This window comes from Diospyros lotus, chromosome 4, assembly GCF_014633365.1.
Source record: "Diospyros lotus cultivar Yz01 chromosome 4, ASM1463336v1, whole genome shotgun sequence".
Classification (NCBI taxonomy): domain Eukaryota; kingdom Viridiplantae; phylum Streptophyta; class Magnoliopsida; order Ericales; family Ebenaceae; genus Diospyros; species Diospyros lotus.
In genome coordinates, this window is record NC_068341.1 from 11,008,955 (window position 1) to 11,024,688 (window position 15,734).

The 15,734-nt window shown below is 38.1% G+C and overlaps 1 protein-coding gene across 1 annotated transcript in view; it reads right to left on the reverse strand.

The window, feature by feature from the left end:
- Positions 1-15,734, reverse strand: part of LOC127799954 (uncharacterized) — a gene marked incomplete at its 3' end in the record, with an annotated part of 81,477 nt that overhangs the window by 58,550 nt on the left and 7,193 nt on the right. Inside the window, 3 exon segments of the mRNA XM_052334260.1 lie at positions 3,897-4,218; positions 4,295-4,376; positions 6,693-7,024. Coding sequence (XP_052190220.1) covers positions 3,897-4,218; positions 4,295-4,376; positions 6,693-7,024 — 736 coding nt within the window.

The window sequence follows — 15,734 nt, forward strand, 5'->3', positions numbered from 1 at the left end:
AACAATCAATGTCTTTGGCTTATGGTAGAGCAAAATTAGAAGAAGAGCCTTGCATTGTAGGGTTCACAGATGCTGACTATGCTGCAGATTTGGATAGGAGGAGAACATCTACAGGTTATGTTTTCCAGCTATGGAATTCAACCATAAGCTGGAAGACAAATTTGCAACCTGTAATGGCCCTTTCAACCACTGAGGCTGAGTATATAGCTGCTACCGAAGCTATTAAAGAAGCTCTTTGGCTGAAAGGAATTGTTAGTGAACTCCTAGGAAGAAATGTAAAGGCTAATCTTATGTGTGATAGCCAAAGTGCTATTCACTTGGCTAAGAATCAAGCCCATCATGAAAGAACCAAACACATTGATGTAAGATATCATTTCATTAGGGAAATTCTTGAGAAAGAAGTTAACCTAATTAAAGTTCCAGGAAAAGAAAATGCAGCAGATATGTTTACCAAGGCAGTTCCCTTATCTAAATTACAGTATTGTTTAAAGATTCTTAATGTTTGTTTGTGTAAATGATCAGGTATATCAAGCAGGTCCTGAGGAGAGCAAGATCAGTTTTGGAGCTTAGATTGTACTCATGCAAATGGTGGAGATCTGTTGTTTAGTTTGCATCGAGTAAGTCATTTAGAAACAGTGAAGGCAAGTGAAAGTCTCAAGCGGCAAGTTACTTAGTAAGTTAGAATTAATCTAACGGTAACTAAATTAGTTGGGGGGTATAATCGGTATTGTGTGACCCAGTTAGTTCCATTGTATAGTCCGCCCTATAGTTTATAAATAGGGGGCTGGGTAGTCACTTAAGACAAGGAACGAGTGCATATGTTGGGAGAAAGGCTTGTGCGATAGTTCTTTGTAATCTCAGTTAGATTTGAAAGTAAAGCAAGATCGCTACGGGACAAGCAGCGTAGTTCAAAAATTTTGAACCTTACCCCGATCCCGGCGATTGGATCAACGTCGAAATCAAATCATTCACAAACAAATAAATAAATCTAACCTTTAGATTATCGAGTCGTTCGCGGATTCGAGCCGTCCAAGCGTCCGGCCTCTAACTCGTGATACGCGGCACGCGTCCGTTGGCAAGGAGAGCGAAATAGGAGTGCTAGCTCCTTCTCCTTTGCGCGGCTTGTGTATGGACGGTAAAAGAACACCCACGTTTCAAATCGATGCCAAAAGAAACGGGGAAGAGTGAACGGCAATGCGTTTTTCAACTCTTGAAAAACGACACCAAAAATCACCTCTATAATGGGCAACCTATAAAAGGATATTTATAATGAAATATCCTAGGGTTTCTAAAACCCTAATGGATTGGGCTAGCCCATTAATTCTAATTTAATTAGAATCATAAGTGGGCTTATTCTAGTCCAACTAGAAATATAATTAAATGGCCCAATCCTTTTATAGGTTAAATAAAATATTATGGCCCAAATCTAATTCAAGCCCAAATATATTTTATTTAATATTTGGCCCAAATCTAATTTGGTCCAAATATAATATTTAATATTTGGCCCAAATCTAATTTAGTCCAAATATAATATTTATTTTAATATTTGGCCCAAATCCAATTTAGTCCAAATATAATATTTAATTTAATATTTGGCCTAAATCTAATTTAGTCCAAATATTAACTTAAGCCCAAAAATATTTTATTTCCTATTTGCCACTCCAACAAATAGAAAATCATTAAATTAGAAACTCCTTCCTAATTTAATCAAATGCCATTTTTAGGAAACTCTTTCCATTACGACGACTCCTCGTCATATCGACGTCATTACGTCTATCTGTTCTTTTTCCGTGAGAACCTACGACGGCACAACTTCTTGCCGAAGTGTCCCACTTAACCATACGTCTACTCTCCTGGTTTAAGCCAGGGACCGTGCCTATTGCGTATGACTCATTAGGCTTCCGAATATGTTGGCAATGTGTCGGTACGAACACATAAGACAAGATTGGCCTCTAGCAAGGCGTCATGCCTACCCAATTATTCAGAAGGATTCATAATCCGCAAATAACGTTTCACGAGCATAATTACCGTGTAATACGATCCTCTCGTCAATGTATCTTATGTGATCTCAAGTATGGCGATGTGTTGCTTGATAACGATCACATGAGTTTTCTTCGGTGTTTCGGATATCTTCACTTAATAGAAAGTGAATCAATAACTCCTTATTGATCTCTTTCACCATGGCCATGGATTTAAAGTGAATATCCACCGAAGGCGCCTTAGATACATCATCCTCTATCAAGGGATAGACGAGTCCCATCTTGGCTATGCACCCATCTCCATAAGCCTCATGATATACCCAACGATCGCCCACGTGCAGCCTTTGTCTAGGCCCATCGAAACGATGTCAAAGCATATCGGTCCTCTTATGAGATGACCGTGACAACCTCAGGTCCAAGGATTAGTTACACCCATCTCGTATGAGAATTCCATCAACATATAACCAAAATGGATTCTCATGGCGAGTCATGTCCAGTGACACGTTCTCTAACATTGGTCACCTATGTACTTGTCTAGGCATCCCCATGCCTATAGGTGTGAGACCCCCATTGCTATCACATAGCAAAAACATAGCACATACAAGTCTTACCGTAATTGTCAATGTCCATTTTTGACATTACTACGACTTGGGATGTTTAATGATGTCTATAAACTGTGATGCATCATCTCACATCTTTATAGATTATTCACAGTATACATCATATGGACTTCTATCTAGTTTCATTCGGTTATTACAATAATAACAAGAAACTAATAGAATGACTCCTTGTGAATTTGAATAACTCCTTATTCAAATAATAACATGATTACAATTATCAGTGTACAACATGCCCAATCTGATTGGGTCTAGAGCACCTACACTAACAAGATTGTGTACTTGTGAAGGCTTGGTGTATGCTGCTCATTCAAGATTGAATAAAGATTGCTCTCAGGAAGGATTTAAGGCTGGATGTAGGGCCATCTCCATAGATGATATGAACCAAGATAATCTGTGGTGTTCTTGTGTGGTTTGCGTTTCTGTATCCTATTGTTTCAATTCTGTTTCTGTTCTTATACATTCTGTTCTTCTGTATCGTTATACGTGAGTGTATGTTATATACGGCAATCCAAGTGTGCATTCCAGTGCTCCCTGGTTTAACATTCCTTTTAGTGATATTTTATTTACAAATGGAAAAAAATGACAGATAGGTGTTTGTGAATTGTGATTCAGAATGTTTTGGTGTTGTCCTCCTGTGAGTAGTCAGCTGGGTCTAGGTAGTTTGAGTGTAGTTTCAAGTTGAGTATATATTGCTCTAAATCTAAAAGTTAATGATTAAAGCTCCAAGTTATACAAGTATGCACATAGTATTTGTTCTGTTAGCACATTTACCCCAGTTTCTATGTTGTACAGGGGGTCTGCCCCGCCCTCAAATCTACTATCTTCATCTCTCTACATGAAAGCAATCTGACCTGAGTTACCAATCCAATGTTAACACATCAAGAAATTACAGTTACTTTCTTGCAGTTATCTATGTTGTTGGATTCAATTTGCTATGTAATATTTGACTTTAAGGAGCAAAATTGAGATAGAAGTTCGTGTAAGATAAAGAAGCACTTAGCTTAACAATTAGATCGGTGTATCATCCCTCAAACAATATTTTCAATAGCACATTATGGTAAACAAGTAATACATGCATGTAGACCACTAGAATTTCAATGCAATGTGTGTCCTATGTTGGCGGGAGGAGGGGGGACCACAAGCGTTCTCAGATAGGGAAAAAGGTTCATCACCAGACATTTTGACTAATGTTATACTATGGTTTTCTTGCTTGTGAATGAAGTAACACAATGACAAAGACCAGCAAAGAATTAAACAAAAGAATGAATTAACTATGATAAACAGATCAACAGTATACTTTGCATTTCATCATATGGAGTGCTTTTCTCTATCAAAAGGCATTGTGCCAGAATAACTGCCTGTTGAATTCCCTTCAAATGACTGGCTGCAGTACCACCATTTCCCGTGACTTGAGCACCAGTTTCAGAGCTTTTATCATCCTCTATGAATTTTGGCGTCATCAATATATCAGAAGCTTCACAGGTTTCACGATGATGTCGAAGCAAATTATATCCATCAATGTTAGAAGGATTTATGTGGACCTCTGGGCTTATTGAGTCAACATAATCATTTGATGAATCTGTGTTTGTAACAAGTAAAAGTTGTGCCTTTGGTTTGACCTATAGACAGAAATGATCCTTAAAGCCACTGAAGTAAATATTCATAAAAATCTTAAATAATTCATAAAGCATGTACCTGATGCACAGTGCGGAAGCCAAGAGCACCAGTTACAGAAAGTTGAAGACCTGATACCACTTCAGCTGACTCAAAATGCAGCCTGACAACAAGAAGGCATATCAGCCAATAACAGGGGTAATTTGGAAGTTTCAATAGACAAGGAAAAATAAATTTTGTATTTAACACTCCAATGTACAGCCAACAGCCAATGTATAGCAATAGATGTATGGGGCTTTGACTATAAGCAGAGTATCTGATGTAGAAACAACGGGCAAAAAGAAAAAGAACAAAAGGAGGAGAAGAGAAGAGGGAAGAAATAGAAGAAAGAACACTGGAGGAGGAGAGAGTAAAGACATACTGAGAGATATCATAAGAACCAATTTTGTATATTCAATAATTACCAAAATAATGAATATTTCTATTGCCTATTCTCATATTTATATTGAAAAAAAATCCTCCCAGAAATGAAATGACTAGAATTTGATTACTATTAATTTACCAAACAGCTTAAAATAATAACTAAATACAAAATAAACCTAGTTCTATTTATTTAGGATTCTTGCTATGCTTCATTCCTTATCCATATCATAAACCTAATCCTATTTTATTTATGAGTTAGGCTTCTTGCAATTCTTCTTTCCTTGAATCCTTATCCATATGATAAAACTGTTTGATAGAGGAAATTACCAAAAGGGACAGATCTGTTCTGGAATTTTTGCGAAGCTACAATTTAGAAATGTTTCATGCTAATAGGAGGTCAAAAAGAATAAAGAAAAAACAACAAAAATATGTAAAATACCCTAAGGCCCCGTTTGGGGCCTAGTTACAAAAAATGAATTGAGATGGAGAGACTTACATAAAACTGTTTGGTAAATTTATCAAGTTGAATTGAGTTTCAGTTACTGTTGTTTTGGTAAATTTATGGAGTTGAGTTGAGTTTCAGTTATTAATAAAATATATTATTATATCATACAATATAATACTATATTCCATGACAATATAATATTTATATTATCTTTGAAATATAATATAGTATTACATTATCACATAGTTTAAATAATATAATATTATATGATAGTGCATTATTATAAAGTCATAATAATATATTAAATATGAATACAATATAAATTTTAGTCATATTAATATCATAATATACTATTATGTTCGTATCATAACGTTGACATTATCATATTATAAATAATATAATATCATAATATAATGATATTGTGTATTATTACAATATTATAATAATATTACTATATTATATTATTATTTGGGGTGTGCAACCAGTCTAGACCAGACCAGACCAAGACTGAAAAGCTTTTAATTTGAAAACCGAAGACCAAACCAGTTACTTAGCAAACTGGACCAACACAGTTCGATCCAAATTGGTCCAACAACTTAATTTTGTCCTCATTTAATATGAATTTAACAAAATATATATACACACATTAATATATAAATGTATCCAAGAAAAATCAACAAATAATTTAACATCCAATTTTTGGTTCAACAAAAAAATTCAACTTCAAATATATATATATATATATATATTAAGTAAAATATCTATATATATATATACACACACTTAATATATATATATATATACACACACTCGGTTCCCAAACCAAACCGGAAACCGGAAATTGCTATTTTCCAGACCGAATCAAAAGGGTTCAATCTTGGACTGAACTGGTGTTTTCAGTTTGGTCCAAACCAAAATTTGCACACCCCCTAATTATTATTATAATATGACAAGGATAATATTAATAAATATTATTATCAAAATTATAATATTAACAATATTATGAAATAAAAAGGCTTCAACTCACCCAACCAACCTCAACCTCATCAAACTCGAGAGGTTGAGTTTGAGGCCTTAAACTCACCCCAACTCAATTGAGTTGAAAAAAAAAAAAAATTGGCCATGCACCAAACACCTAATTTACTGAATTTGGCTTCAAACTCAGACTCAAAAAGGGCTTAAATTGTATGTAGATTAAATATGGAAATTTTAAAGTCAAGGAAAATTTGTTTAATGAGTTAAAAGTGGCAAGAACCAAAAGGCATCTTGTGGGCACTCAAAATACAAAGATGAAACACACCACTTCGCATCAAATTGATTGATCACAATAAAGAAGTGGAGTGCGAGTTCAAGAAAAAAGAGCCAATTAACAGAGCACACTCCCTTACAATTTTTACCACTTTTCTCAATGCATTTACGATCATATCCAAACATGACCCTTCCCCATATAATCCTTAAGCTCTATAAGACTTGCAATGTTCTTGATACATTGAACTCATTTGTTATGTGGATCAGGAATCTATAATACATAACATTTTGAAGACAAGAATATCCAAGGGACTATGAGCAATATTTCAATTATGTGTCAGAAACTTCCTTGTGATAACTCACCTGGAAGAATCAACTCGCCCGTAGGTATGTTCCATCATTCCTGCTTCAAGGTAAAGCATTGACACAATAGTTAAAACTTCTTCCTCCACTAACTTGTCACCCCAATAACCTGATACCTTTTCTGAAGTACCAAAATCATGTAAAGTTTCATTTGTATAGACTTGCAATAAATCAAACAAAGATGATGACCGCTCAGACAACACTCTCTGTTGAATAAGCAACAGCCTAGCGAGCCACCATGAAATGCTTCTAATTCCATCCAAGCTAGAGATTTTCCCTTCTGACAATAAATCTTTCATTCTCACAAGCAAGATCTTTGCAAAAACAATATACTGCAATGGAAGTTAGTAAATAAATAAACAGACCACATCAAAAAAAAAGTAATTAAGAAAAGACAAGTTTTACATTTACAATTGAGAACAGTAACACACATCATGTTGATGAGTAGATAATTGAACCTTCCACCATCAATATTGAAGACAAATGTACCAGCACCACTTACAACTTCAAGATTTAACTTGGTTTGTTTTTTCTCTCTCTTTGAACTATGCTAGTGCTTAACTGAGATGAATATTTCTTTATTAATTTGCCTCTCTATGTCTACTCAAGCTTCAAAACTAACAGATGTCTACAAGAAGCATAAATGCTAGCAGGGTGTCTAATGAATTAGCTATAGAATTGAAAAAGAACCAACAAAAAGGAAAATTAGAATTCCCAGACAAGCCCAGAATTGAACAAGATGTCTTCCACCAAAGCATGTAGGGGAAAAAAAGAAGCAATAAATATTAAAAATAATGAATTAAATGGAATATGGTGATCAAACCTACACAATAATTGTAATGAACACACCTAAATAGATAATATTGGTCTTCTGCTAGAGGTTTGACTTGACGGGGGTGAAATGAGTCAATAAAATTTTAACAAATTTCAATTTCATTTAATACTCTTTGTTTGTTGTTTATTTGAAGAAAGATACCAATTTAAACAATCAAATCACAACATGAAAACAAAGCAATTTATAGTGGTGTGGAGCCAACCAAACCTATGCCACTCTACAAGGCAAACTCGTTTTGGGTTCTACTACTAAATCCATTGAGGTCTTACACTTCAAGTTCTCCTCAGTAACTTGATTTTTTTTACATTCATAGATTTGGCCAAGCTCCAGGTAGCCAAATAATACAGCAGGAGTTTTGAAATAAGTAGTTAAAAACTTGTCCATACTTGGGCCAAAAGCTAAATAGAACTTTAAAAGCACAAAGCAACAACACAAAAGAGATGAAATATTTACTTAATAGATCAGTACAAGAACCTTCCTTTGTCTTTATAGGGGTTTATTTATTGCCCAACAACCCTTTTGAAGCTTCCCCAACAGTTACTTAGTGTGTAAGAGATTGATAAAGTCAAACATGCAAGCTTTATCTTCAAAAGAACTAGCCGTTATGGCCCAATAGTTGGATGGTGATATGTTACTGATGATCAAAAGGAACTACAAGCTGAAAATTAACTAAAATGACAAGAAACTAGGCAATTCGAGAGGCCCTTAACTCTCCCTAGAACTCAATAGCAAAATCTTCCTTTTCTTCTCAATATCTTCACCCTCTACATATATCCCTCTCTCCCCCTCAACCGCATTCTGTTACGCACACTTGCTGGGTTGTTACACAACTCACCAATTTTTCCACTCTATCCCTTACGCACATGGCTGGCTGTTATGCCAGCCAGCCAATTTACCACCCCACCCTTGCCTCTTAGACCTTCTTTGGTAAGTCCCATGAATCGGGACCTATCATTACTCCCCCCCAACTTTCACCTTGTCCTCAAGGTGGAAAAAATGGAAATTCTTGTTGGATCAAAAGGTAAGGCTCCCAAGTAGCTTCCAATGGAGGTAGTCCCTTCCATTGCATGAGCTCCTCTAACACATATAATGGGGGTAGAGACCGCTTATACGCCAACCCCCCAATCCTTTCCTCCACCCCGTTGATGATCTCCACCTTGTCGCGAGTAATCAATTTCCCTTCTAGGTTGAGAATTTGGTCAACCTTAGTAACCCCAACCATCAAATCCCATCTCTTTTTAACTTTGGAGAAGAGATGGCCTCGTTTTGTTTCAGCAAGAGGAATTTTGTGCATGCATGCTTGCAGTGGCACATCCCAGGCAACATTAGGGTCATTAGATTCTTGATTGACAGGAGGCTCACTTTGTGCTCTTTCTTCATAGCACTCATTTGTAGTAGGTTTTTTATTTTCAGCAATTCCCGTTCCAATGACTGCATCCTTGATTATTGATACAACTTTCCAGCCCCTTGACTTTGTCAATTGTTTCATGGCTGGCCACTTCTCAACCTCATCATGAAGTTCGCCCAAATTCCCATCATTAAGTAAGATGTTTGGGTCAATCCCATTGGGCTCCTCAACAGAATGCAAATTGAGCCCTTGACTTCTAGAAACAGGCTGCTCTTCCACCATCATAACCTGCTTGGACGAGGCACCCTCCTGCTCATGATGGTGAGAATATATGGGGGGCCCTCCATTATCAACCCACCCCATGTGAATTATCTGAGAAACTGGGCTAAGAATCAAACCAGCTCGCCAGACAACCTGGACCATTGATGGCACCCCAATTATCGGTAAGATGCCCTCCGTGGACGTGACCAGATCCGCCGTCCTTGACATCAGATTCCCAATCTTCTTCCTCGGCTGCTTCAACGCCTTGGCCGCTTCCCGTCTCATCTTGCACTGGACGAAGCTGTAGCCCTTGGTCTTGCCCATGACCGGGTCGAAGATGACGTTGAAGTCCTCAATCTCGCCGTATGACTCGAAGGCAGAGACTAAGGTTTCTCGCGTCGTGTCCCACGCGAGGCCGTAGACGACAAGCTTGCAACGAGACATGTCGCGATCCGTGGCATCGTGGAGGAGAGTGAAGAGGAAAGCATCGGCCACGGCGGCGCCGACAAGGAAGTTAATCCGCTGGTACTTGGTGTAGGGCTCGAGATGTTTCTGGATCTTCTCGGGCTTGGTCTCATCGGAGGAGGAATCATCGTCGGCGTCCGAATCGGATTGAATTGGCATCGCGGTGTCTTTGGTTGGGACTGTAGCTTGGTATTTCTGAAGCTTCTTCTTCTTCCTGCGTTTCTTCTTGGCGCTTTTGCTGTCACCTTGTGGTTGTCTAGTCACCAGCTTTCTCTTCTTCGCCTTCCCCTTCTTCGCCATTGCTTGAGCAGAGATGCGATGGTGGCACCCTATGGCTTCATCTTTCAGGTTTGCTTTCTTACCCACACAAATCTCTCTTCATCTGCTTCGCTCCCACTGGGACCACAAAATGGCCCCTCCTTCCAAACCTAGAGTCGCGGACTCCCGTTTCTCTGCCTTTGTCAGCTGGGTTACAGGGAGGTATCGCTCAGCCTGAACAGCCCAACTATCCGAGTCTTCTCCTTCAAACACGGTCATCTCCAGGCGTCGGCCCCTTCCGCCCGACCTCCCATAGACGTCGTACTCACTGCCAGCTTCCTTGAGTCGATTTCCCAGCTCCGGCGTTGCTTTCTCAGAGAGGGACGACCCAATTGGTACGTGCTCGCCACATTGTTTCTCCTTCCTCCCTTTCTTCTGGTCTTCCCGTCTCTCCTCGTTCTTCCTCTCCCGTTCCTGCTCTTCCCACCTTGTTCTCATCCAAGCAAACCGTTCCAGCAAGCTCGCTGCCTTCTCCCCCACCGATTGAACCACACTCCTCATAGCATCAAGTTCCCGTTGCATGCCTTCCATCCTCCCTTCCAATTTTCCTACTCGGTCCGTCAGGTTCACCATTAGAATCGATGATGCTCTGATACCAATTGATATGTTACTGATGATCAAAAGGAACTACAAGCTGGAAATTAACTAAAATGACAAGAAACTGGGCAATTCGAGAGGCCCTTAACTCTCCCTAGAACTCAATAGCAAAATCTTCCTTTTCTTCTCAATATCTTCACCCTCTACATATATCCCTCTCTCCCCCTCAACCGCATTTTGTTACGCACACTTGCTGGGTTGTTACACAACTCCCCAATTTTCCCACTCTATCCCTTACGCACATGGCTGGCTGTTATGCCAGCCAGCCAATTTACCACCCCACCCCTGCTTCTTAGACCTTCTTTGGTAAGTCCCATGAATCGGGACCTATCAAATGGCAGTCGACTGTTGGGTGGATTGTTCTTGTGATACATCAGATCTCCTAGAATACTGACTCCCATACATTGATAGTCAACAACCAAAGTCTGAACTCAATCCTGGTCAACTTGTTCTTCACACAGCCAACTCGAGGTTAGCTATTGGGGCCAGTGACCAAAAGAGGTTGACCAGACATCAGACAGTTGACTGTTCGACCGACTACTAGAAAAGTTGCAAAGGGTCAGTTGACTCTCAGACAGTCAACTAAAAGGTCGGTTGTGGACTGGAGACCAGTGGCAAAAGAGGTTGATTATCCCATCCAATATTCAACTGGCTAAACCAAAACCTGAAAAAATTCAACTCTTATCCTGAAAGGTGACTGTTAAATCTTGGCTAGCATCTAGGAAATATTTATGGCTGGAAAACACTTGAAATTTAATTTTGAAAATTTATATTAAGCTTCATAAGTTTTCTTAATTATCAAAATAATTAGTTAGGGGTCCTTGATCCTTTAACTAATGCAAGTTGGCCTAATAGATACATCAACTTCCCGTCAACTCACAAGTAGCTCTTTGCTCTCTAGCTTTGAGTGTTAAAATTACCTCCATGAGAGATTTGTTTCTTTTTTACCCTTTCCGAAACTTCATCCATCAAACATTTGAGATCCAAAATTTTGGATTTTGAATCCTCCACACTTGCATCTAGTTTCAACTAGAATCCAAGTTTTGACACTCCATTTATGCATTTAAAATAAATGGAAATGCTATGTCCAATTATCTTTTCACATTTATTTATACATGTTTCCAAGTTGTAAAGGTTGGTTTCACAATATCAACTATATAATAGAGCATAACCATATCAATTATCTTCATTCACTGCCATCTCATAAAACTTTTCCTTATGAAAATGGTGTTGGAACTTTATCTCCCCATTCCCTCACCACAGAGTTGTGACAAGAAGGGTATCCAACATAAAATTGTCACGTTTTTCTTTTGCTTGAATTTGTATTTTCAATGCAATTTTTAAAAGTCAATTGACATTATGAATGTTATGCCACGGCCACCGACCCTAACTTGGTTAGGATTAGGTGTAGTAGATAATTTAGATGATGAGGATCTCATATCTTTTGGTCACTAAATTTGAGATGTACAGGAAAGTAAGGGATTATAGGTTTAGCTCTTGAATCACATCCTTAGACATCAAATATTGTGCTATCAAATTGGCTAGTTGGGAGGATCATTAGTACAAAAACTTCTAATTGCGAAGTGGTGCCACCTATTATGCTTAAATCTTGGGGACTTCAATATAACATTGATGTCAAAGTGGAAGGCAGTAAAAATTTCATTATATGCCTTGGAAACAACTCTAGGACAACAAAAAAAAACTTAGCAGTTAGCTCAATTTCCTTGAGACATTTGGTTTATTTGAGATGATGGTTGGTGACTGACGCAGCATGTAACGCGTGTATGAAGAAAACACACCAAAATAAACCCTTGAAAAAACAAACTTCAATGGCCGAAGCTTGGCTTTCAAGAAGATGCAAAAACAAGACTGTTTTGCTAAGAAAACCCAAATAGGTTATTGAAATTTGTATTGAGAAAACTTTATTACAAACTCTAGATCCTAGGTATATTTATAGTGTTTGGTTAATCCAAATCCATCTAATATTTGTAAACAAAATCCAACTAGAATCCTAATAGAAATAAATCCTAATCAAACATGAAATAGAATCCTAAATCAAGTAGAAACATGAAGTAGAATCATAAATCAAGTAGAATCCTAAAACATATGAAGTATTAAAATATTGTTTTGGTGCTACTGTTCCGATTTAGTTGGGTCGGCTTTGGGCCGAGTCTTAATTGGTGACCGCATCATTCACCTCCACTTAAGAAAAAATTCTACCTCGAATTTTGATCTGGGTAGGACAAATCCACGTCCAGCAAGTACAAAGAGAGATTAACCACATTGAATGTTTGGAAATACCCATATGATTAGGCAAATCCACAACATAAGCATTATTATTGATTTTCTTTGTAATCTTGTAAGAACCATACTTCTTTAACTTGAGTTTGTACTGCTTTCTTGCTGGAATCCATTCATTTTTCAAGAATATCATGACTTCATCTCCACCCTAAAATACCTTGTGTTTCCTATGCTTGTCAATTGTCGCCTTGTACTTCTTATTTGTGCAACTTTTGCTTGACATCGTCCTAAACCGCTTGAACTTTTCTGTTAAGGGAACATGAGCAAAGACATCCCTTCCCCTCTTAGCCCTATCTTCGTTGGCATGGGTCCAACCATTGCCATGTTTGTTGCCCTCTGTCTTTATTGCATTATTACTGTTAGATTGAGGACGTTGAACATTCCATCTTGAGCGTTTTTCTAATTTGGTAGATCTTATCACAAATCTTTCTCCTCTCATTAGCTTTCTTGATTTTGACTCCTCAACGGCTTCTAAATTCATTTACAGATTTTTCTTGCCAGGAGAAGCATTCTTTTGCAACTATTTCGAATAAAGGTTTATTCCATGACTACCAACAGTCTCTCCATCACTTAAAATATTAATGCTTGAATCCTTCTTTGGTCTAAGCACTTGATCAACTATAACAGCAGCTACTACAACATTTTTAGTTTCGGAATCTAATTTCAGATTAATACCAAAAGCAGTTGCACTGCCCAAGTTAACTAGGCTGGGAGATCCAACACCCCTATCCACAAAAAGACCAATGTGACCATCTTGCTTTTGTAATCGCAAAGGTGAATATGTTCCTATTGCCTTTGATTCAACCATGCCAGAATCTGAATAAACTGTAGAAGGATCTGCTACCATGGCCTCCATCTCCTTTACAGTCGCAAGCCGATCAGAAGAAACACCACCATTCTTGGATTGCGAAGCAATGCCTAAGCCCTCGAGACTAGAAAATACCCTAATATGAGTCAACAACCTTGGAGTTTCTGTCATGTTAGCAGCATAAACCAGACCTGAGTTTGCAAACGTTGAGGTTGTTGGGATGACATAATGTTCGAGATCAAGCTCCAAACTCAACGAAAAACCATTCATCGTTTCCCCAATAGTTGTGTTGCTATGCATTCCTCCTAACCCCTTTACCACTAGGATTGGCTATCATACGACCAAGATCATCCTCATCGTTGCTATCATCCATCGTTGGTCTTCTAGGATTAATAAGGACAGGATTAATGGTTGGTCTTCCGGTTTAACATAGCTGGCTTGATTCACGCCATTAGTCCGGTTCTAATTATCCTTAACTCGTTGTAAAATGGCCAATTGGTTGCGGATTCGCTCCAATTGATGCTCCATTGTACGAGTTATTTTTCGTTATTCTTCGATTGCTCTCCAAACCGCAGGCAACCCCCGATCACCGTCACGAGAGTGGTTGCTACCATTACCTTCAAGATTGGCCATCTAATTGGTTGATGAACCGCTCTGATACCACCTGACGCAGCGTGTAGCGCGTGTGTGAAGAAACCACACCAAAGTAAACTCTTGAAAAAATAAATTTCAATGGCTGAAACTTGGCTTTCAAGAAGATGCAAAAACAAAACTGTTTTGCTAAGAAAACCCAAATAGGTTGTTGAAATTTGTATTGAGAAAACTTGATTACAAACTCTAGATTCTAGGCATATTTATAGTGTTTGACTAATCCAAATCCATCTAATATTTGTAAACAAAATCCAACTAGAATCCTAATAGAAATAAATTCTAATCAAACATGAAATAGAATTCTAAATCAAGTAGAATCCTAAAACATATAAAATATTAAAATACTGTTCTGATGCTACTGTTCTGATTTGGTTGGGTCAGCCTTGGGCCGAGTCTTGATTGGTGACCACATCAGTGACCTAGTGTCATAGGCTCACATCCCAAAAGCAACTATTATTAAGTGTGATTGACCTAAGATATTCTATACTCACATGACATTCCATCTTCAACCAATGTAAGATATGATGCATTTGTCACATGAGCTGCCAGTTCCCCAAGGAGTGGTAAGGCCTCCCAGCCCAAGTCCACCTCAATGCTGGTGTTTCCAATGGGACCCACAAGTTTTTTGCTTCAGATTCATGGGTCTATGGGAAGCCTTATTCTTATGTTTGGCAAATCATTTTGACATGTGAGAATGCTGTTGGCAGGGGTGCTTGCAGAAGGAATGGTAACACAACTTCCTTAATATTTGGATTAGTCCATGGGTACCCAATATGCCACAACTTGAATTAGAACTAGATGTGATGCTAGCATTTGCTATTTGTCCATGAAGGTAGCGGAGTTAAAATATTGGTCTAATCTTTCTGGAAATTGAGATCCAGGAAAATACATTTGATCCACACTGTTAATCATATCCTCAAGATTCCTATTTGTATAGCTCTCACACCAAATTCTTGAACTTAGACACCTGAGTTCCAAAGCTACTTTTCTGTCAAAGATTTTAATTAGAGCTCAACAAGCTACATAGCATTAAAACGATGACATCTTTAGGACAGAGTGCATGAAACTTTGAAGTTTGAAAATGCAGATGAGACTGAAGATTGTGGTATGGAGGGTAGCCTCAGATGATACTCTTACAAGGACAACACAAGATCAGAAGATCTCAGATAGGATGCTCTGTCTCCCTTGTGTAATAATCAGGATAAATAGCTCTACTTCTAAGTTTATTATTCCACGTCCAGTGGCAACACCAAATTGGTTTACTACATGAAATATACACACACATTGGGTTTCCAGCCAGAGCCCAGAGGAGAATCGGATTGAGTTGATGTATTCTTGAATTATTGTTTATTTCACCTTAGCAATACTCCAAGACCATCTTGTGTTGTGACCTTTGCTGCAGTTCTTCAAGATGGAATCTAGAAACGCAAAACTAGGGTCAAATAAGATCCAGTAGAT